Source organism: Diadema setosum, chromosome 1 (genome assembly GCF_964275005.1).
Source record: "Diadema setosum chromosome 1, eeDiaSeto1, whole genome shotgun sequence".
Taxonomy (NCBI): Eukaryota; Metazoa; Echinodermata; class Echinoidea; order Diadematoida; family Diadematidae; genus Diadema; species Diadema setosum.
The window spans coordinates 51,927,924-51,951,096 of record NC_092685.1 but is presented as its reverse complement, the minus strand read 5'-3'; the positions used below and the strand labels follow the sequence as shown (position 1 = coordinate 51,951,096).

Below are 23,173 nucleotides of genomic sequence, written 5' to 3'. Positions count from 1 at the left end.
TGTACAATATATACACACCTTGATGAAAGTCAGTACTGCACCATTAGGTTAGGCTATACTAGGCACTTCTGACACAGTAATTTGATGAATTTAAAAGGTTATATGACATGCTTACTAGTATTCTCAGGCAATAAAAATGTTATCACAACTATAAAATACAGTGTAAATCGAGGATGATTTTATTCACACATCAAAGGGATGTTAGGCCTACAGTTTTGGTTAAGATGGGTTTGAGATTTCCAGCGTTTTTTGATGATTATTTTTTTTAGATAACAGCCGGGTTTACACGTACAAAATAGTGGGATGACGATCGCGCTCCATATCTTGAGATTTTTTTGCAACCGTTCACACTCTCCAAATTAGCGGGATAGCGATCGCGCTTGGAATTCTCAAGTTTTTTGCAACCGTTCACACGTACAGAACTATCTGATCGAGATAACAGCAAAGCCTGCAAACTGGGTCACACAGCGCCCTTCTCTTATCACTGCCTGCGCGCGCGCTTCTCTTTGCCCATTGTTTTTTGTGCGTCAGTGGTGTGGTTCGCGCACTGTTATTGTGGTGCGCCAAAGAGGTTAAGGACCTCTTCGCAGAGGCCTCGCTGTTGTGATGTGCACATACATTGTGTGATGGGATATAAAAACTCAAGATTCTAAACCCGACCGTTCACACTACCGGCGCGGGGCAAATTATCCCGCTAATTGAGGAATTAGCGCAAGATTTCTTGGGATTAGCATCGCGATACTTATTGCGCTAATTTTCGGATTTTCTGTCCACACGTGCAAAAAACTCTAGATACCGATCGCGATGCACATCTCGATATTTGTATCCCGCTAATTGGTGTACGTGTGAACCCCCCCTAATGACAAACCTCACGTAAAATATGAAAGAGCATATAATTCAAAGAGGAAATTTAAGTTTATTTGATAAAATTTGGTTTTAAAATGGCTGAGATATCCAAAAACAAAGCAATACATTATACCAATAAAAGGTAGGACCCACCTTTTATTAGGATCGCTTTGTTTTACTTTATTTTTTTGATAGCTCAGCCATTTCAAAATCGATTTTCATCAAATAATCTGTGAATTCTAGTTAGAATTGTATGCTTTTTAGCATTTCATAAGGTGGTTTCTAAATGTCTCACAAAAAGATAAAAGCCGAGTTCTTACCTCAACCAATACTATATCATCCCTTTAGCCTTTGTTATTCAACACTGACTGTGTGGATGTGTGTCAATATGCATTTGCTGACACCTATTTCCTAATACATGTACCTACTCTTCTTATAACAAATACCTTTTGTGATAAATTTGAACATTTGTAAAACCTAAAATAAAAAAGATCAAATGAATACCAAAAATACAATAAACAAAGTGTAGAAAATGATAACCTAAGGCTGCCTCATATGTTCCAAGTGTGAGATTGGAATGGGGAAATTGATATTTGAGTAATCATTAAACCAAACACTTATACAATTGTAGTTGTGAACAAGACTTTCAATCAATAACAGTGCAGATATAACACTCATTTGTAATTAAATGGAGGAAAAAAAAGATTGCAATCCCTGTATAGTAAGGCAAGTGGTTTGGAACATTGTGGGTATTCTCTATGTTTGTGTAATCAAGAATAAATGAAATGATTGTTTGAAAATATTTAGCTGGTTTGAGCCATCTTTCAACACAAATGAAAAAAAAGGGCTATGCAGGAAAACAAGAAAACCAGAGTGGAAAATTTCCCTGTTGTTCCATGAAGACAAGTGTTAACGCTAAGGAGAATCTGATAGCAGTCTTGTGATCTATTATCTCTCCAGTCTAGGCCCTCTCAACAAAAGATAGGATGATTCCTTCCTCTGGTTTCACATTTCTCCTTCCAAGTTTGATTGGCACCTGCAAGTAAGACAAACAACAACCCAATAGAAAAAAAAGTGAGAATATGAAATGTCGATAAACAGTCCAAATATATAATATCATTAACATTTAACAAAGAAATTCATGACAAGGTGATAAAAATAATGTAAATAATGCCTATCAAACAACCATTACCAAGAATAATCCATCCAATAGTAAACTTGGACTGATCAAAAGTTACATGGGGTGGATAATTTCACTAATGTCAAATGAGTAATGTGCATTATTTGTTTTATAAAATCCTGACATCATTTAAAGTCTGTGTTGCAGCCATTTTCACAAGATTCCCAGGCCAGCATCAGCTCCAATCTAACTTAACTGCAAACACAAAACACTGTACAAAATGTAATGCATTAACCCTATTCTAACTGGGCTATTTGAGACCAAGTTTTTACTGAGGGGGGGGTCAATTTGACCCCCCCCCCCCTTCAGATCTCGACCACCGATCGTGCGATCGCCGCGAAATTTTGCCTGAAGATAGAGCTGGATGTCAACTACAAGATAACATGGTCATACAGTAGAAAAATATTGCCTTTCTATTTTTAATAAATTAATTATGCAAATTTGTGCATGAAATCATATTTTCACCTATAACTCCATTAAAAAGACTGGAGGATTGCTAAATTTTTGTGTCAGAATTCCTCAAGACACATCAAACAATTTTCTTGTAAACAATTAGCACAATCGAAATCAATTTCTTTTGTTTTTTATTGTTTTGTTAATTTCTTATGTATTTTGTTGTTTTTTCGACCTTTTGTTTTCTATTGTTTTTTTGCCAAAATTTGTTGCAGGCACTTTTTCAGGCTTATCTACACTAGAATTGATTAATTTCAATGGTTAAAAGTTGAAATAATCTAATTTATATCAATTTAACCAAAAAACACAATTTGCATTGGATTTGCACACGATATCATGAATTTGAGCTGTTTTTTGGTTGACATGCATATGCAAAACATTATGTAACTTCAAAACGGTGTACCCGGACGTCGCAAATTTGGTCTCAAAATATGCGGGAGACTTCAATGAAAAAAGTCGTGAAACGACGCGGCAAAATCTTTGCGCGTTGCGAAATTGTGGCGCGAAACGTCGAGGGGGGGGGGGTCAATTTGACCCCCCCCCCCCCCCCAGTTAGAATAGGGTTAAAGGTCCAAATTACCTTTGGGAACAGTGATTTAAAAACATTTCAAGATATGACATTAAATGCATATGTGTAGATCTGTTGTACCACAAGACATCTTATCATATAAAATTTTAACAATAAAGCCCAAAATATAAGGAGATATCTGTATTTTTCTCAATAAACTCTAACTGTAGACAGTTTAAACTGGAAACATTTTTATTATAACTATTGTTCACATTTTGTATATTTAACAACATTCATCATCAATTTTACCAATTCAAATTTTTACAGTGGTTGTTTCTATCCCTAACTCACATTTTAGAACTACATGTATTTTAAAGCAGTAATGCTGGATTTTTGTTTCATCTGCAAATGGTAAATTATGCCTTTAATTTTATAATACACAGGAAATGGTAATGAACGCAGAAGAGGGGTCATTAGTACCAGTGATTAGTACACTAACAACTAATGAAAAATAGCTCAGGCCTCTGAATAAAATAAGAGACTGGTCATGTGATGGCTCTCCGCCAATCATTTGGTTAGGACTCATATCACACTTTTTATTATTGGTTATGATGATGGTTACAGTGATTATTCTGCTCCAGCAATCGGCTTTATATCATTTCAACTGATAATGATTACTGAGATCACAATAATTACAATAAGGTTACGCATTAACAATTATTTTTTAATGAACTGTCTACGGGACTGACCAAGTATTAATCAAAATATAATACATGTATTCAAAGTCCTTTTTTTTTTACAGGATGACACTACTTGTAAATCATGTTTAAACTATATGCATAGACAGCAAATATTTCCCCCTGAGTAGAGTAGAGCAGAACAGAGACTGATTTCATACCGGGAGACATAGGTGCTACGGGGAGGGGGTCAAACCCACACCTACATCTGCTTTTCAGTGCTATCCCACACTGCCCCACAACTCTAATGACATTGGGATGGTCATTACCTGGCTGTTCGGTCCAGTTTCAATGCGGTACTTCTGGAGAATCCGTACAGTGGCCATCTTGACTTCCATGAGAGCGAACCGCATCCCAACACAGTTACGAGGACCAGCACCAAATGGAATCCAGGCAAAGGGGTGACGCCCCTCACGGTTTTCTCTGCTGAATCTTGGAAGGTAAGAATAATATACAGTGCATATGTTCATAAAATTATCACATACACTGTACATGTACTATCAGTTACATCGTCACTGCAAGTACAAGCAAACACACACACACACACACACGTCACACATAGAAATATATGTATAATGTATATTTATGTCAGGGGCTGCAGATTTTTTTTTTTTTTTCAATTTTAGTGTGGGGCGGGCGTGGTGTGAGGAGTAGTGTTCCATAGCCCCTACCTGTATGTGTTTGTGTGTCTGTCTTTTTAGCTAAAAGTGACCATGTCACTAATACGAACCAGTCATGGTTGTCACACGTTTAAATTTCCTTCTGCACAGGCCAATGAATTAAGCCTTCCACAAAGTTTATACTTTTTGATGTGAATCAAAGTGGAAAAAAGGATTTTCTACATTTATTTAATTTCTAAGCTAAGTGGCTCTGGTGAAGATATACATTGTAGATTATGATTTAAGACAACAAAACAATCAATTAGGAGTCTCCACGCACATTCTAGGAGCCAAGCTGCATCTGGCTTTTGAACTGTCACCAATTAAAACTGAAATAAACTATTGCTCCATTCCACAAAGTATCCCCTAAAAGATTTTGCCACACCAAACTACTGAACCTAGGTGTGTGTGTGCGTGTGTGGCTTCTCAAAAGACATACTGTATACATGCACCATATATTTCGTGAGTCTAAATTTTCGCGAATCGGGAATTCCCGGCGATTTCCCGAGTGGTCAAATTCGCGATCGTGGAGTCCTGCTTGAGCGGAGAAATGTAGACGTGCACAGAGTCAATATTTTCGCGTGTTTTTAATTTCGCGATTAGCATCCGACTCACGAAATTCGTGAAATATTCGGCGCATAGAGTACTTCGTTCTCTACACTAAGACCTAGTAAGATGTTACCTCTCTGGATCAAAGACCTCAGGGTTTGGCCAGTACTCTGGGTTATGGTGAATGTTGTAGACAGCGAGGAGGACTTGAAAACCCTTAGGGATGGTCAGGCCATTGTGTACAAACGTCTCCTTACAGTAACGATCCGTTCTGTTGGAAGGTAAAGAGTAGATAGGTGATGAATACCATCTTTTTTTTTCTCATTGAATATGAGAAGTCAGCACAATCTCCTCCTATTACGTTTCACATTTTGTAGCTAAGAAATGATCATTTTCAAAACAAAATTTTGATGTAAACACTGTTCAAATGGTTCCTACAGTGGAACATGGCAATGAAGTAATATCATCCAGCTTTGTAGTACTTTTGGTGAAGAAAGAATTTCCTAACAATTTGAGAAATTGTGACTATTTGCCAACTTTTTGTTGACACTCAATGTCTGCCAGCTCATGACAGATAAAAACTAATTCCAAGTGATGCATATGAGTGACCATATGAGCATCAACAGGCAGGGCGGACGGACCCCCCCCCCCCCCACACTTTTTTGCACCATACAAAGGAATACAGAAGGTGTCACCACTTTGGGCCCCCACTTCTTTTATCCCAGAAGAAAGAAATAGATAGGAGAAGTGTGACCTTTTTTTTTTATGCTTGTCAGCTGAAGAAACCCGGAAGTGGCACCAAAAGTGTGCTGAAGGCCTTTTTTTTTTTTTTTTTTTTTTTTTTTGCTTGTTAGCTCATGAAACCCTGGAAGTAGCCCCCCCAATTGTCAAAATGTTCCACCGGCAGTGACTGGTGTGGTATCCGTCACATAATGAAGCCTTGACTAAAATGTCACCACTTCTCTTTGCTGCTTGCATTTGATTTAAACTTATCTGCTACAAATTTTTTGTTGTTAAAACACAGGAAGGATGTTAATTGAATAAACTCCTTACACGCCAGCAGGTGGGTACAGGCGCAGTGTCTCACAAACCACTCCATCAAGGTAGGTCATCTTGGCAATGGAGCTGTAGTTCACAGAGTCCCTGTCTGGGGTCACTGCATCCACTTCCTGGATGAGTTTGTCCTGAACCTCAGGGTTGGTGGCCAGAGAGTAGGCTATGAAGCCCAGAGTGGTGTTTGTAGTCTCATAGCCAGCAAGGAAGAAGAAGAGGGCCTAGCACGAAAAGAAATATTAATGGATCAATTTAGGGCCCCATTTTTTTCTCTCTGTTCTTTCTTTAAAACACAACACTAATGGAAACCATATCAATCATTCTGCCTAAGGTCTCACACTTTGTGAAATATAGATTTTTATAAGCTGCATTATCACTAGAAGCGTTTCTTTAAAAAAAGAAAGAAAGAAAACAAAAAAGAAATCTTGTATTTTCTAATTGTTATGTGCTCAGGATTGAGCTTAACCTCTGTAGAGACAAACTGTCCCATTTGAAAAACTCTGCTTTCTTAATCCCTAGGGATGTGATAAAGAAACTTTAAGAAAAGTAATATAGAGTTGCATTTTTCAAAAGGGCCTCCACCTGCCACCCTTGGAATTACATTTTATATTCCTCTTTTGTTGGTGTCTACAAACAATACCATTACAGAAGACTAGTTGATAAATAGAAGATGTCATCATCGCCGAGCTATGGATCTTGAGGGCCTTTGCTTTATGACCCCAAATAAAGAACAAAGCTTGATGAACTTTGTTTCCAACACCTTTCAGGAACAGCGATTACTTAGTCTTTTAAAAGATTAATATAATATTTGTACAAACTTGTCACCTTCTAAAACACCACCATTTCATGACCTACCTTGCCCAACACTGCCATAGTCCTGACAAACCTACATTCTTACCTCTAGAATAAAACCTTAACTTTGAGAAGCTGATGATTAAAACTGATCTACTTCTAACCCTTGGACACCATGTCCTAGACCCCTTTTGTGGCCACTTGTGATATTCAAAGACCTTGTGTCCCTGGCATTGTGACTGATTCCCACACAGTTTGCTTAACCCTTATCAGGCCGGGCTTTATTATGCTTTATTGGCTATGCTAAAACCGGAGGGGGGCGCATTCAACGGCAAAAATTTGACTGAAATCATATGTCATATGAGGAAGTTAGGACATTTTGAAGTTTTGCTATTTTCTGTAAAACAGTTCTTGTACAGCGGATATGAATATGCAAATGAGTGAGAATTACTTGTTAAGGTTTTTCAAAGTATTGAATTCTCTGCTCAAGGGCCGGAATTTCATGAATCTATACATGGAGCTGTTCATTTCTGCACTACATGATGTCAAATTATGAAAATTGTCTTGAATGCCCTTTTTACCAACTGTACATTTATCAATGGTGAATGGCAAAAGTGTGATTGTTTCATGATTTGAGTCCACCTATGTGACAGATGCATAAAACCAATCACAGTAGCTTACTTCAGCTCTTAGCTAAGATGATCTAAAAAATAATTCAGAGTTTCAGTGAAAACCTTTCACCTACCTGAGCCAGAATCTCCTCTGAAGTCAACTTGAAATCTTTGTTTTTCTTTGCCGCAATTATTTCGTAGCCATGGTGATCATCCAAGTGACTGTGTACGTCATCTTCTGCCACCTTTCCTTCAGGGACTTTTTCACTTTCCTGATGGGCATTCATCATCAGCTGAAGGAAGTCTTTTTTCTCCTGTCACAGGGGTGAACATTAGATAATACTGGTAACTCAACCAGCCTTTTGTCAGAGACTATTCATCAAGTTAATGATGGCCACATGACAAGCCAACAGTGAATACTTAATCAGTACTCATCACTGATTCAGGCATCACAAATATAGATGATCATCACATGAAGCTTTAATAATGAAATGTGTCTCATTTCCACCAATCATAAGAACACAGTGCCATAAAGTTCCTTGTCTTGGAAAGATTGGCTGCCAAAAATGCAAAGGGGAAAAAACTTGGTGTAAAATTTGAATTTTTGCTGTACTATATGCCTATAGTGGCTTCTACATTCACTATGCTTCATCCCTTTCATTTCATCCAATGAGCATGATGCTTATTGCATCCTCTGTCTTCATACACATGTCTTCACACACATACACATGCGAAATGCTCACTAGAAATAAATCCCTACAGTCTTTATTGACAAAGATAGTTCAAAGTCATAATTTACCATCTGCAGATGAAACAAAAACCAAGCATTAGTGCTATAAAATAGTTCTAAAATGTGAGTTACGGATAGAAACAACCACTGTAAAAATTTGAATCCATACAATCTACATTAAGTGTTCTGAAATACACAAAATATGAACAATAGCTATAACAAAAATGTTTCCAGACCAAACCATCTACAGTTATGGTCTAATGAGAAAAATACTTATATCTCCTTATATTTAAAGCTCAGTGTGAACATTTTAATTAAAAGGGCATTTTGTGACACAACTGAAGTACACATAATTATGCATCACATGTGATATCTTGAACAGTTTTGAAATCACTGCTCCCAAAGGTAAATAGGACCTTTAAGTCAAATCCATGGTTTGATTTAGTCTGAGAATGTACCTGGTACACAGGCATGCCAGCTTGAGTCATTTACAACTGTTGGAAGTCTGTTGGCATACATGATGTCTCACATGCATCTATGCAGATTTGTGATCTCACTTGCTATCTCATGCCATGAGTTCCATTAGCATATGTTGAAATTAGGAAGGCACCCTTTCCTCATGATATGAAGGTACTTTGTTTTCACTTGTTAGCATCAATCTTCCATGACACAATTCATTCTGATATCAGTGATCACACAGTGCTAATAAAAGTGAGCTATGTTGATCATCATTCACTAACCTCGCCTCCAGGGTTAGATTCTCTCAATGCGATTGTTTTCTCAACGACATCGCAGAAGAAGTTTGTCAACGTCTTAGGGAATGCTCCAATATCCAGGAAGTTCATAAGATGAGCAATGGGTGGAAAGATACCTGGAGAGACAGAGAGAAGGGCTTGTGTGCACATTTTTAAAAGATCCATACAAATGTACTGTGTAAATAGGCCTTATCTACTCTTGTTCTTTTCTCTTGGAAGGCGTTGCCTATACTTGACATAAGGGTCACATGATAACCCCCCCCCCAACAACAACAACAACAATTAACACGTTCCTCCCACAATTCTGCAAGAGCCTTCAATGTCCCAAAATGATATATCTTTTTGCAGGTCAACAGAGAAGGTTGTTAATCGGCCTGTGTGAAAGCAGTCAAGGGCTACATGTATCCCCTTGCCATGGTCAACTACATGTGCCATAGAACAATACATGTTGATCGGGCGTGAGGTATGAATAGGGCATGCGCTGATGGGCTCAAATACTCTTATGTTCTAAACAAAGTAGATGCCTGAATGTGGTCAGCAAAAGCGAACTTCCAATGAGCACAGCCTTGATTGCTATGTACATCTTCATACAAGTTTTACATCATAATATGTGTGCACTACATTGGAAAAAGGGCAAATAATCTGTGATACACATGGTTTTCATAATTCATACAGACAGATAACTGACATTGATAGATGAAATTCTAGTCTTTCTACCAAAGCCATTTTTCTGGGTATCATAACACAAATAAACATGAATTAGGCCATAAATGAAGGCACTCTACATCTCTTCTACATTTTGGGAACCTGTTACATCATGTTCCTGTATATCAGTCGATGCCATGGGAACCTGGTATACCAGGTTCCTGTAAGGAACGGGTTAAGATGCTTACACCCCTCAATCCTATCTACAAAGGTGCAAGAAATTACATTTTCATATGAACCATGTGTATTGGAAATTACTGTCAATGAACACTACAAATCCACCATTCAGGTACATACTGATAGTCTGAAGTCACAATCTCTCAGCTAAAAGTTATGTTCAGTGGAATGCAATAAATTCAAAGTTTTATGCTATACTTTAATAAAGGTATTACGATAATTCAATGTTGGGATTGCTACCGCATCAGAGCTGGCACAACCAGGGGGTGGGGGGGGGGGGGGAGGACGTAAGCTGCATACACCCACAAGTGGCATCAGAAAATTCCTAAATTATACAAGTAATAAGAAGTATAATTAGAATTCTATTAGTAATAATGAAGTATAAGTCGAAGAGGTTAGCATTTCCCAGGTGTTTAAGGCAGTGAAGTCACATAATGAAATTCAAAGTAGGTAAAAATTCCAGGCAGTCCCAGTTGGCTATAAATACCCGTGTCAGTGAGCAGTAAGCATCTTTTCAAAGAGAATACGGCTTTAAATAGACAGACCAGCAACACCATGCAGTATTGGGTGCAATGCAGACAATTAGCTCACTGGTCCTTCTCATCATACAGACAAGCAATAAGTAAAGCACAATCATTGCTGTTCCAAAGGCACGGAGCATTCTTATACGTATGGACATCTCAAGTCAAGCAATTAAGCAAAACATCAGTATACAGTATAAGGGCCCACCAGTTTTGACTTCTGTTCAGTGTTGTAAAGGGAGGGTTCAGAACTGAAGAGTATCGATCAAATGAGATGCTGGGTGGGAACCTCTTCGACTTATACTTCATTATTACTAATAGAATTCTAATTATACTTCTTATTACTTGTATAATTTAGGAATTCTATTACGTAATACTCGTATAAGTCTTCAGAGGTTAGCATGTTCAAAGTTCCGTACAGAAGTCAGTCTAGTGGCATGAGTGAGGGCAAGAGGACAAGAAGGATGATGGACAGTTTTCACAACAAGGTTGAAACTTTGGTCATGACTCCTCATGCATAGAAAATATCTATCGATGGTGGCACACATTGTCGCAAACAAGAGAAGAACTCGAGCAAAGTTTGCTTGAGAACCTACTAGTATAAGGTGCAAGGCATAGGTTTTGAGTATGATATCATTTTGATACCTTGCGCGCTTTAACTGGAGCAGGATTAAGCATGATAGCGCACAGACAAGTTAATCAAATACAATGGACCTCTTGTACCGATTTTCCAATCAAGACATAATCCTAACCATGTTCCTTAATATTCATGTACATTTGAAGGAAGAATTAGACATTAACCAGTTCATACTCGGCATAGTAATATTGCAGCAATAATTAGAGGCAAGTCCATTGTATTTTGGGTTGATATTAGAGTTTAAATTCATCAGTTTGGTGGACCGAATCTCCTAAACGAGTGGCCGAATAATGTGTCGCCATTTTCCAATGCACAACGTAACGTGATTTATGGTCTTGTGTCTTATCTGACTCGTATTATGACATTGTTCTTAACTGAGATACTAATATACAGGTATATACACATACTATCACAATTTACATGTATCTTTCTAACTCAGTAGAACTGAGAATTGTTGAACTAATGTGGAATCAATCTAATTGTTAGAAGGTAGAAGGTTCAAAATGTACCAGCGTTCGTCCAGTCAGTTGTGGACAAGATTTCATTATGACCTTTATACTTCATGCGCGAAAGTTTAGAAGTTGCGGCGCTTCTGTAGCTATGAGCTGAGAATGTGATACCACTTTCATATTAGCATCCGTGGATGTCTTACCAGACCAGAGTCTGGGATGAACGCGGGATGACTGTGCTCCCAAATCCTTATGTATATGAGCACGAGGTATATACGTCCTGTGGTACCCTTTCATACTGATCTCGAAGACAGATCAAACTCGGTACATGTTCCCATAGCAACAATACATTCATACCTAATTGTATGCAACAGTCAGTACAGTGTACAGGGATGTACACGTACAGCTATTGACAGTATATTAGTTATATTTTAAGTGTTTATACAAGCAGCTGCGAGGGACTGGCTTTCAGCCTCCGCTCCAAGATGCTTGTCGTCACCGATTTGTTGGGATGTTTCGGAGGAATTATGAGTTTGCTTTCTGAACTTGCTCGTTGGAGATGTTCTGTGCATTTAATATACTCATGAAGAGTTGATCGGAACACAGAGTTTAGGGTTGGAGGTAAAAGAAGGCACTTTAATTACCTGGTTAGAGATATACCTTCCATATCTCTAATGTGCAAACGTGGCATCATCTTCCGGTAATGTCATAAGAACTAGATGTCTCAGCATTTGTGTACGTTTTGCCGAAACGAGCTAGGAAAATTGTTTTTGGCTCAAGGCACTGAAGGAGTCTATAGTTCATAGGTATCTTGAAACGATAAAAAGTGATTCAAAACAATTGAAACATCCCCAATGTTGTTGTATTTAGGCTTGCGAGGGTCGGAGTTAGATACACCCTTCATAAGTCTGACTATAGGGGCTGTTTGCCTATGTCATAGCTCTCGGTTTCAGGTAGTATGGAAGACCGAGCAGGTCTATGAGTTAATCGTGGGGTGGGCTTTGTTGAAAAGCTATGCTATAGGCTTAGATGTTGACAACGTGTTCTGTAGACGGGTTAAAAAGGATCACAAGATTGTTCAGAATACAGACATTGCTACTGTCTTCAAGCACCCTCATTTGTTTTGTTTATTGGTATTGTCTCGCCATGACGATGAGAGGAGCTTTGCAATGTGCTGCGATGTGTCTGCCACTTGTCATCGCTAGCAGAGAGCACCCATGCAGGCGGCTAGTGTGAGCTGGAGGCTCGTCGGTGGGTGAGGGTGTGGGGCAAGAATTTTCTCTAGGAGTAATAGAGGTGGGGCTATTCGCATTTTGAGCGATAATGAGGCCCATGGCTGCCGCCGCCATTGGGGCAGTGAGGATTGCTCAGGTCACCTTGTTCAGTTGAAGCTTGTGGAGGACTGAAAACGTTCTAGGGTAAGGAAAAAGGCATCAAAATTCAGGGCAATAAAACTTAGCTTCCATTTGACATGAGGAAAGTTGCTAATCCATATGTAGAGTTTGTGGATTGTGTGGTGAAACACATGTAAAATAGTAATTAGTTGTTCATGTCTCTGCGAGACAAGCAGAAAACTTAAGAATTATCTACATCTGTTGAATGTGAAGCTGATATCCAATTGCTAGACACCAATTCCAATGTTGGCCGTGAATTCGTTCGGGTCAGGTATGCTACTAGCTGTAGAAATGTCTGACCGAATTATGAATAAGCACATTTTTTGTACACGAGCCACACAGGGCTTCAAGATCGTTCTGAATTGCAAGAGGTTCACACACATTGCTATGCGGGGAATTCTGTTTGGCACTCCAGACTCTCTGAGCAAAGGAATTGTCATTGTTCAGAATTAACTACTCTCCATACTGGGATGCAAGCATCGCTTGAAATTATCATGCTAATGAAGGTGGAAAGTAATTCTTTGTCTTGCGAGACAGCCACCACCAAAGAATGTTTTGTATCGCATGACTAGATAACGACACCAAACTTCGTGTCGATGTCATCTTCTGCTTTACGCAGAGCATTAGTTGATTTATTTTTTCTAGTCCTAATTGACGAGAATGTAAATTTCTTTGTGGAAGGCATTAGAATCCCGAAATTTGGTTTCGTTGCCATACAAGATTGAATTTCCAAGGGCAGTAACCTTGTCAAGTTTGTTCTGAGGAAAAAACTGAAAATCATTTGCTGGGAATTAATATGAGAACCAAGGAAGGTCTCGACGTGCTTTGGGTTGAAACTGGATTTGTCGAAATCCTTACTGAAACTCTTTAAGGGTGACAAGTTGATCATTGGCTTTGTCAAGACACTCTTCTCTGGTGTGAGAAAGAATATGGATATCATCGAATAGGTGATTGTTGTAATGCCACTACTCACCGAGGCAAAGACAGGTTTCATAACTTTAAGGGAATTCTGTGGGGTCAAATTAAGGCCAGATGGAAGGCACTGAAGGAATGCAGTGAAAATACTACTTAGTATTTCCATTCGAAAGACTATGCTTGATGAACAAGGTGAACGGATACGGATAAATATGCACCCTTTGGAGGGGCAAAATTAAGGCCGTAATCAAGCGAAACTGTTCCACTCTGAAGTGTTCGTATCTTACAAATTTGTTCAAGTTTTTCAAATTTATGATTGGACTTAGACCGCCGGTCTTTGGTAGCGCTAGAATAGAGTTGATACTCCATGTGAGGAATCTCTCTAATAGCTTGCTTTGCGAGAATGTTCGGAGACAATTCTTCATGGGTTGCCTTTTCCTCCTCGGTAGAATGTACACTTTGTAGAGGAAAAATTTATTGGTATGGGGTTGAAATGAAATTATTGGCTTCATAGCCAAATATTGTGGCCAATATCCAAGGCTCGGGAATTATTTTGACCAGTCATCTTTGGAAAGCTTGAGATTTCCAGCACTGAGCGGTCTTGGACAGTACTCATCCTTTTTTTTTTTTCTCTTTTTTTTTTTTTGCTGGCTTGCGTAGAGACATTCATGACACACGATGTATGCTTATGTGACACTTGTCAATTTCTCTCAGATGTCTTTCTGAACAACTTTCTACCAAGTGGAATCGACTTGCTGCGCAAGTGTTGCTGAGAAGGGTTGAGAAGGGGTTTTAAGATACCTCGATGGTGCATGCTCGGATCATACGATAAGCAAAGCCCGGGAGTGTCAGGCCATCGATGGTGACATGAGTTGTTACAATTCTCGTTGTGTCAATTGCATGGATGATTATCCGTGCATGATATGTGAATTTCAGAAAGGATTTATCTATGTGGTAGAAGTCCCTTCACTACATTTTGTTGTAGAAGTTGGGAGCTCACAAGACCCAAGGCCTCGTGAAGGAGGATCGCCCAAATTTTGCTCTCGATTTTTGGTGTGAGAACTGCTTGGGCATTCGATGGCAATTGAGCATTTGCTTCGCGATTTTATAGAGCACTTACCTTCTGATATGGGCAGTGTGACTGCCTTCATTAGCAAATCAGCCAATTTTTAAATTTGGCCCAAATGAGATCAGAATTTAAGTTAAAATCAAATTTGGTACCAGGCTTTGAAAGAGTTTGGCTGTAGGGACATGGCATCCGGATCAATTCGGTTGTCAAAATGACCATAACCACAAGGGCAGAGTCAAGGCCACCCATACAGGGCAACGCAATCAGTTTTGCCAGGAAGGAGGCTGACATGAGAATATCGTCGTCTGTTGAGCTGCCGATGGGGATGGCTAGCTCGCTGAAGTCTTCGATGGGCGGGGCAGCGCCCCTGTCCCCGCGGACATGGCTCGCATGTCCGGACTAATCGCCGGGAGGAGAAGCTCTCCTGCACCAGCTGGCATGGCTCGCATGCCGTTTGTCATTACCACGGTGTGCCGCCGCCCTATCCATGAAGCGGGAGAGTATCTCGGTCTCTCTAGCTGAGCTTCAAGGCGGCCTTCCATGCCCTGATCTCCCCGCGGGGATGGGGGCTGAGAGGTAGCGTCGTCTTCCTGATCACTAGACATTGGAGTTTGAGATGTATAATCACGGAGGTGTCTCACCTCCCTGGTATAATTCACTGCCGTCACACTTGAAAAAGATGCTTACTGCTCACTGACACGGGTATTTATAGCCAACTGGGACTGCCTGGAATTTTTACCTACTTTGAATTTCATTATGTGACTTCACTGCCTTAAACACCTGGGAAATGCTAACCTCTGAAGACTTATACGAGTATTACGTAATAGAATTGCACTGAAGGCTGTCTTTCTTTTGTTTTGTTTTGTTTTATTTTGTTTTGTTTTGCTTGTCAACTGATCAAGCCCAGAATTGGCACAAATAATATAAACTGGGCCCCCAATCCACTTTTCAAAATGCAATGTCGGCCCTGCGCATTATCAATTTCAAACATGAATTACTGGCATTCTCCACATTACCTGCCAACATTATTCTTGGGTTGAAGATACTTCCCTTCATCAGTGTTTTGGCATTGGTCACAAACGGATCATTGGGGTTACTCTGGGAATCCACCTGCAGACCAAATGCACACCGAGCAATACCGTCCATGGTGAAGGCTTCAAATACACTGAAATAAAAAGACAAAATTTTGATATACACATATAGTTAATCTGAACTTCTTGTTGTTTATACATCATGCTATGTTTGACCTGCCATTAAGTCTTAACATCGCAACTTATATGTCTATTACTGACTTGTGATACAATAACAAGAATGCACTATTCACAACTGTACAGGGAGTATGTCAAACTATTTGTTCTAAATGTAGACCTGCTACAATAGACTTAATTCATTCCATTAATACAGAATATGTATGTGTGTATACATTCATGCATCAAGGATCTGCACCAACCTCTCTTTTTATGGTGACATACAATTGTATTAAGGGCACTAAAATCATCAAATTTCGTACACCTGGCATTCACATTAGTCGCCGCATCGAGGGGAAAGTCTCCTGCTGCAGAGCTTTCACCTCCCAAACTATAGTATGGATGCTCACTGAGACTTGTCCCCCATACCCGCGAAGATAGTCAGGACCGGGGACAAACTTTGGAGGGGAGAGTGACCTGGGCCCCGTTTCATAAAACTTGTTATCAGTGACGTGTACAAACTCTGCCACATTTCTATGACAAATCTACTCTTGGCCAATCAGATGCAAAGATTTCATCTATGGTCCAGTGATCAACAAAGACAGGCGACGGCAGCAAGACAACACCTCACTGCATAAGGCTTGAGAAAGTCCTCAGGAGTAGGACGAAAGCTTGCCCTCTACAATTAAAGGTTGGTTGAAGCTCACACATTTAAATTTATCGTCATCCCCAGCCGGTGAAAGTTTTTAGTATCATTTCAGTAGCTTCTAACGAGTATCACAACTTGTCACTGATAACAATTTTTTAAATTAACGGGGCCCTGATTGCACCCAGGTGTATTCACCAAATATGTGCATGCACAAGGTTTCGTGTCAAGTGATGGGGCTTGCCTCACGCCGCGATTGCTCCTGTAACTTAATTGTGGAAAGTCAAGATACTGTAGAAATTTGGATTACAGTCGTAAAAAAGATGTGATCTCTCCTAACTGTCCCCATGACACAGGGTCAAGTGTGAACACAGGGACAAAGGTGGCCCAACAAAGACATTAAAAAAATAGAAATAAAGAAAAACATTAAAAAAACTGAATCAGTTCTTAAGGAACTAAAATAACACAATAAACCTTTATGATAATGTGAAGATTGGCAGACATGATAAAGTGCTTAAAATACAATGTACTGTGACTAAGAAGTAAGAAAGGAAAACATCTAAAAACTAAACCAAAAAATAGCACAGGCTATACAATTCTCAATGTCCTTTACGTGTAAATTGTAGAAGGCAAAGAGATATCAACAGTGCTAAACTCATTTTTAATTTAGAGTTAATGAAGTCCTGAAATACATTTCTTCAAGTACCGGTAAGAAGGCTTAATGGGATGGTATAGTATTAGTGGAGATGAGGATTGGGCTTTTAACTTTTCGAGGGATACCAAGAAACCATTTGTAAAGAGCATACCATTCTTTAGAAGAGGAATTCGAAGTTTATTTGATAAAATTCGGTTTGGGAATGGCCGAGACATCCAAAAATAATGCAAAACAAAGCGATCATAATAAAAGGTGGCCAGTCCCAACTTTTATTTGGATCGCTCTGTTTTGCTTATCTCAGCCATTTACAAACTAATTTTCATCAAATAAACGTTTCAATCTCTATTGGAATTACATGCCTTTTTCATATTTCATAAGAGGTTTCCCACTATTTCACTCCAAAATGTAAAAAACCTGAAGTGGGCTCTCAACCAAAACTATACGGTCCCTTTAATATGTTTGAGCACACACCTGTTGACATCAACTTCATCGTCTTTCTGCTGCCTGGCTCCTATGTTCTTCACCAGATAGTCACAGCACTCATTTATCAGACCAGCCATCTGTGCAGAGAATCACAATACTTCCTCATTGGACTAGTTCATGGCGTGACATCAAAGTATATTCAGCAATTTACAAAGAGAAGGCAGATTGAGAAACATTCACAATGTATAACATCAGATGAGGTAAGAAATTAATCTTGAAAACTCTCTATTAGAATTACAATCAGTGTACAAACATTATAATGAATGGCATAGCTACTGAAAGCTTGCGGGCTTATTCAAAGTGGCCCTGTACATATCTCTTTTTTCCCTAACAAAATAACTATTGCCAAAACTGACAATAAACTACAGACAGGACAGGCAAGGAGAAAATGAAGATGAACTACTCATGAACTATAGTTGGTCAGAAGAATATTTCATTACTTATGTAAAAATTATATGCTCAAGCACCATATTAATAGTCATGAAAAACATTGGATACCACAACATAAGCTCCATTTAGTGATAGTGAAAAGACATCTGCCATGAGAGTGTAGGTACCTTACAGCTACAGTGCACTCCCATTATAATGAGCACAGTTATGATGCAATTCTTACTACAATGAAGAAAAAATTCAGGTCTGTTGAAAATCATCATCTATATTTATACATTTATTTACTTCATAGGTGTTTGCTACGAATGCTTGAAAGAATCTCAAGGGAATGACTCATACTCACAAAGGCAAGATTTTCACATCATATAGAAAATGGGGGTGAAGGTTATATCATACCAATTTCTTTGTTTAAAGGAAATCAAAATAATGTGAATTTGGTGTATTTCAGTTGCTCAGGTCACAAAACATATATAACAACTGACAATACAAAATGATTTAGAAATAATCAACAAAAGTTTGATTGAATGAACAGTATAAAAAAGATGATTTACCTTCTTCATTTTGGCGGCACTGAAAGTTGGAGTGATGACGTTCCTCACATCTTTCCAATGCTGGTCTTTCAAGCCTGTTAGACCCTTGTCAAAAGGACGACTCTTCAGAACGAAGCTCTGTGCAATGCCAAAAAAAGGATAATAGCCATTTAAGCTTAATTCGTTTGTCAAACCTCCAGAAATTAAAAGCTACAAAGTCCTCAAATCAAGAGAAAAAGTAAAAGTGTGAAGACTATGGTCCTCTTGACATTTACCCTGTAACACCTGGAGCCTCTGTGGTCACCCCTTTAGAGTCAAAAAACTGATTGTCATCTGCCCACTCCATTAGTGTGTGTGTGTGTGAAACAGAGTTTTCAGTGTATGCAAATGATGTGTCTTTGTTTTTCTATTTCATCTTGTTCCTGAACCCCCCCCCCCCTCCTCCCTCCCATTTCTGCAGTTTAATCTTAAGGCTTGTTTCCAACAAATACAAACACTTGGTGGAAATATGCAGAAAAGTGTGATTTCCAATTAGTCTTCAACAAAGCAATTATTTTGTAAAGGGCACTGCTACATAGTGACCACCTGCTACATGCTACCAGATGTATGTTTAACAACTACAAAGGTGAGGCTTAAAGGGAAGGTAAACCCAAAGAGCAATGTGGATTGAGTGAAAGCAGCAACATTAGTAGAACACATCAGTGAAAGTTTGAGAAAAATCGGACAATCGATGCAAAAGTTATGAATTTTTAAAGTTTTGGTGTTGGAACCGCTGGATGAGGAGACTACTAGAGGATATGACGTATGAGTGGACAACAATACAAAGAAAATATAAAGGATATTCTACAAAAATTCACTTTTCTAGAATTATGAAAGAGCAGTGGACCAACCGCTTTCAGAAAGCAGGGGGAATAATTGCTTCCCTTAACATATGTCAATATCAAGTTGATGGAATTTGTAATTTTCATGAAAAATGGATTTTTTTAGTATTTTCTTTGTATTTTCTTGATATTGTAGTCCACTCATACGTCATAACCTCTAGTAGTCTCCTCATCCAGCGGTTCCAACATCAAAACTTTAAAAATTCATAACTTTTGCATCGATTGTCCGATTTTCTTCAAACTTTCACTGATGTGTTCTACTAATGTTGCTGCTTTCACTCAATCCACATTGTTCTTGGGGTTTATCTTCCCTTTAAAAAGAGATACAGCTCATATTGGCAAACTGTACTGTATTATCATAAATGTGAAAATCCCAAAATCACTTTATTTGATGCAAGCCAGAATGAAAGTTAGATTTGTTTTTTTTACCCTTGATTATGTAATACAGTTGACTCAAATATGAATAATACTACCAGAATTGAAGATGATGTGAACTAACCTGATGCCAAGTCAAAAATGTATCATAAATTCATACCAGATGCATACCTGCTAACATTTCAAGATGAAATATCTTACTCATGGATTGCAAAAAATCTTATTTTATATGCAAACTGAAGTTAAAAATCTTACTTTCGGTCAAATCTTCAGAAAATACACATGAAAGGTATATCTAAATATTTTTTTAAAATCTGATTTCTCTGACAGAAAATCTGATTTTGCTATTTTTAACGTAAAAAATCTTACTGAATCTGATAAAATCTTACTAGTTGGCAAGTATGCAGATGGGGCAATGTCTGGCCCAGTGGTGATAACTTATCAGCCTGCTGGGTTTGTGATATCAACAAAATACCAAGTAGATCTACTGCTCACATGATCGTCATTAGTTGCTAAATATTGATTTAACATATTGAGTCTCTCTATTCTGAGGACAATAACAATATATATAAACAGTTACTTTTTTGAGGTGCGTCCACTTCATCTCTTTCCACATCTTCTCCTAGACAGATCTAAGACAAACCTGCACCATTATATTAACTCACTAGAGCCTCTAATGCTACAGAGAATTCAAAATTTACTGTAACTTTGTACTTCAAACTGCAACATTGATGATGACATCATACATAATTTCTACACCATATGACTTTCCCTACTAACACCTGACATTCTGCAATATTATCTTGAATTAGTTGCTCTTTGGGAATATTACATGACTTTTTACATCACAAATGATGCTCTTTTTACCATTCTGTATAACCATGACTGATGAATTTAACAGAGTTGCTTGTCACTGCAGCAGGGGATTCTAAATGGAGAGTGTAAGCCAACGTAATACCATGTAAAATAGAAAGCCAACAACAATTCTACTCATTTACCAAATGATTGGGGAAGTTGTTGAAGCTCTTCACAGCTATTTCTCGAACCATATCTGGGTCACTGAGAGCAATGACTGGTTGACGGAATACGTACAATCTACATATGAGAAAAAAATATTATGGAAAACATAAAGAGTTACATGTACACTATCTTAGCTTACAAAATACTTTTGATTCTTTGCTGTTATTTTTTTTTTCTGTATTGAACAAAGACATAATATTCACATATACTTATTCATTTTCCATTTATGGAAGATATCAAGTAAAAAGAAAGCCTTCATTTATGACAGCAGTGACTAATGTTTTTACTTACTAGTAATATTGAAAAAAAAAATGTGAGGGAACTGCTTAGAAAATTGTAAGGTTCCTTTTGTAACAACTCCACATTAATTAGGAGGCAGCTGCAAGTTGCAGCATTCATTGGAATGAATATACAGTTTGTGTGGGTTCTTTTATCACTAGTTTTAAACAAGACCACCCGAGCATTGAGAATTAAGGGTTTCTGGGACGAACACTGCACTAGGGCTTTCTATAGCTCAGTCGGTAGAGCACCGGTCTAGCAATCCGGAGGTCTCGGGTTCGAATCCCGATGGAATCCCATTTTCTTTGCTCACTTTTCCACTAATAATTTATATTCTTTCTGGTCAGTTTATTCTGTCTTTATTTGTTACAAACTCAAAAAGCTGCATCACTTCGGTGATCCCTCGCATTTATCCCCAAGTTGAATTATCCTTCGGGTTTATGCCAGGTTCAAGTGTGTGCGTGTGTGTCACACACAAACACACTGCTATAGCTTCTGACCACCCGAGCATTGAGAATTAAGGGTTTCTGGGACGAACACTGCACTAGGGCTTTCTATAGCTCAGTCGGTAGAGCACCGGTCTAGCAATCCGGAGGTCTCGGGTTCGAATCCCGATGGAATCCCATTTTCTTTGCTCACTTTTCCACTAATAATTTATATTCTTTCTGGTCAGTTTATTCTGTCTTTATTTGTTACAAACTCAAAAAGCTGCATCACTTCGGTGATCCCTCGCATTTATCCCCAAGTTGAATTATCCTTCGGGTTTATGCCAGGTTCAAGTGTGTGCGTGTGTGTCACACACAAACACACTGCTATAGCTTCTGACCACCCGAGCATTGAGAATTAAGGGTTTCTGGGACGAACACTGCACTAGGGCTTTCTATAGCTCAGTCGGTAGAGCACCGGTCTAGCAATCCGGAGGTCTCGGGTTCGAATCCCGATGGAATCCCATTTTCTTTGCTCACTTTTCCACTAATAATTTATATTCTTTCTGGTCAGTTTATTCTGTCTTTATTTGTTAGAATAAACAATAGATACAATACAGCCTGCTACATAAATCATACACTTTCAGCCAAAGAGTGCTACTTATACAGTTACATTCGACAAGCAAATGGCAGAGGGCACTATATCTTCATCTCTTCTCAAAATCAGCATACAGTCATTACCTATGCCTATCAATCTATGCAAATTGTATTATGTGGAGGAGGGGTGTGTGTGCCCCCTTTTAATTTTGCAAAGACACCCTCCCCTTCACAGAATTCCTGGATCTGCCCCTGACATGCAAAACTGATTTCACTGTTTTGATCATCCCAGTGATCAGGTACCGGTATTAATTCCTTTACATGTTTTTGTTTTTGTTTTTGTTTTGTTTTTTGCTACAGTCAAGAACTATTCTTAATCTGATGTTTGTAGATGAATCTGTTATTGAGAATTAGCTCTTATGGACTGGTTGGAAATTTAGCAGGAATATTATCAATTGAAAGGTACAAGATCAAAAGCTAAAGGCTATTCTTCAATGCATGTTTATGATTCCTAAATGGGACAGTACAATTACATCCAATTATGTGAGGTACAACAAAAGGTCTATGATGCAAACATACCCAAACACCTTGCCATACTTGCTGAAACATTCCTGCATGGCGGCATTTGCACCCTGTACAAGAATGGGGAAGGAAAAATGGATGTAAAACAAAACTATGGCAAAAAATAAACAAAGACAAGCAGAAGAAAGAAATCATTATCAATTGAGATTTTCAACCCCATGGAAAACTTAGGGACACCAGTATCTCACTCTGAACTCTATTTTGTAACAAGATAAACAAGCCAAGCTCTTATTCTTTCATTTATTATATATACATGTAGTCCTCATGAATATTCAAATCAGCAAAGTTGACAATGTCATGCCCTCAAAATTTCTTATTCATTTCATATACAGAAATGACAAAAATATCACATTTCACCCGTATAAATATACAATTTGTCTCAA

At 38.5% G+C, this 23,173-nt stretch overlaps 1 protein-coding gene across 1 annotated transcript; it reads right to left on the bottom strand.

Annotated features, from left to right (window-relative positions):
* Positions 1-1,776: 1,776 nt before the first annotated feature.
* On the bottom strand, positions 1,777-22,836 carry LOC140232099 (cytochrome P450 3A6-like). The gene is made up of 11 exons (XM_072312251.1): positions 22,788-22,836; positions 20,886-20,982; positions 18,653-18,769; positions 17,700-17,788; positions 15,757-15,905; positions 8,859-8,989; positions 7,523-7,702; positions 5,986-6,206; positions 5,066-5,203; positions 3,994-4,156; positions 1,777-1,882 (listed from the first exon to the last, which is right to left on the bottom strand). Exons 1-11 carry the CDS (start codon positions 22,823-22,825, stop codon positions 1,808-1,810), a joined length of 1,398 nt encoding a protein of 465 aa, XP_072168352.1. The 5' UTR covers positions 22,826-22,836; the 3' UTR covers positions 1,777-1,807.
* Positions 22,837-23,173: the final 337 nt, after the last annotated feature.

Excerpts from the sequence above, each read along its gene's own strand:
- LOC140232099 (XM_072312251.1), bottom strand. The coding sequence starts at position 22,825 with ATGCAGGAATGTTTCAGCAAGTATGGCAAGGTGTTTGG. Across the intron at positions 17,789-18,652 it reads GTGCCGCCAAAATGAAGAAG|ATGGCTGGTCTGATAAATGA; the intron begins GTAAATCATCTT and ends TTCTCTGCACAG. Across the intron at positions 5,204-5,985 it reads CTGTACCCACCTGCTGGCGT|AACGGATCGTTACTGTAAGG; the intron begins GTAAGGAGTTTA and ends ACCTTCCAACAG.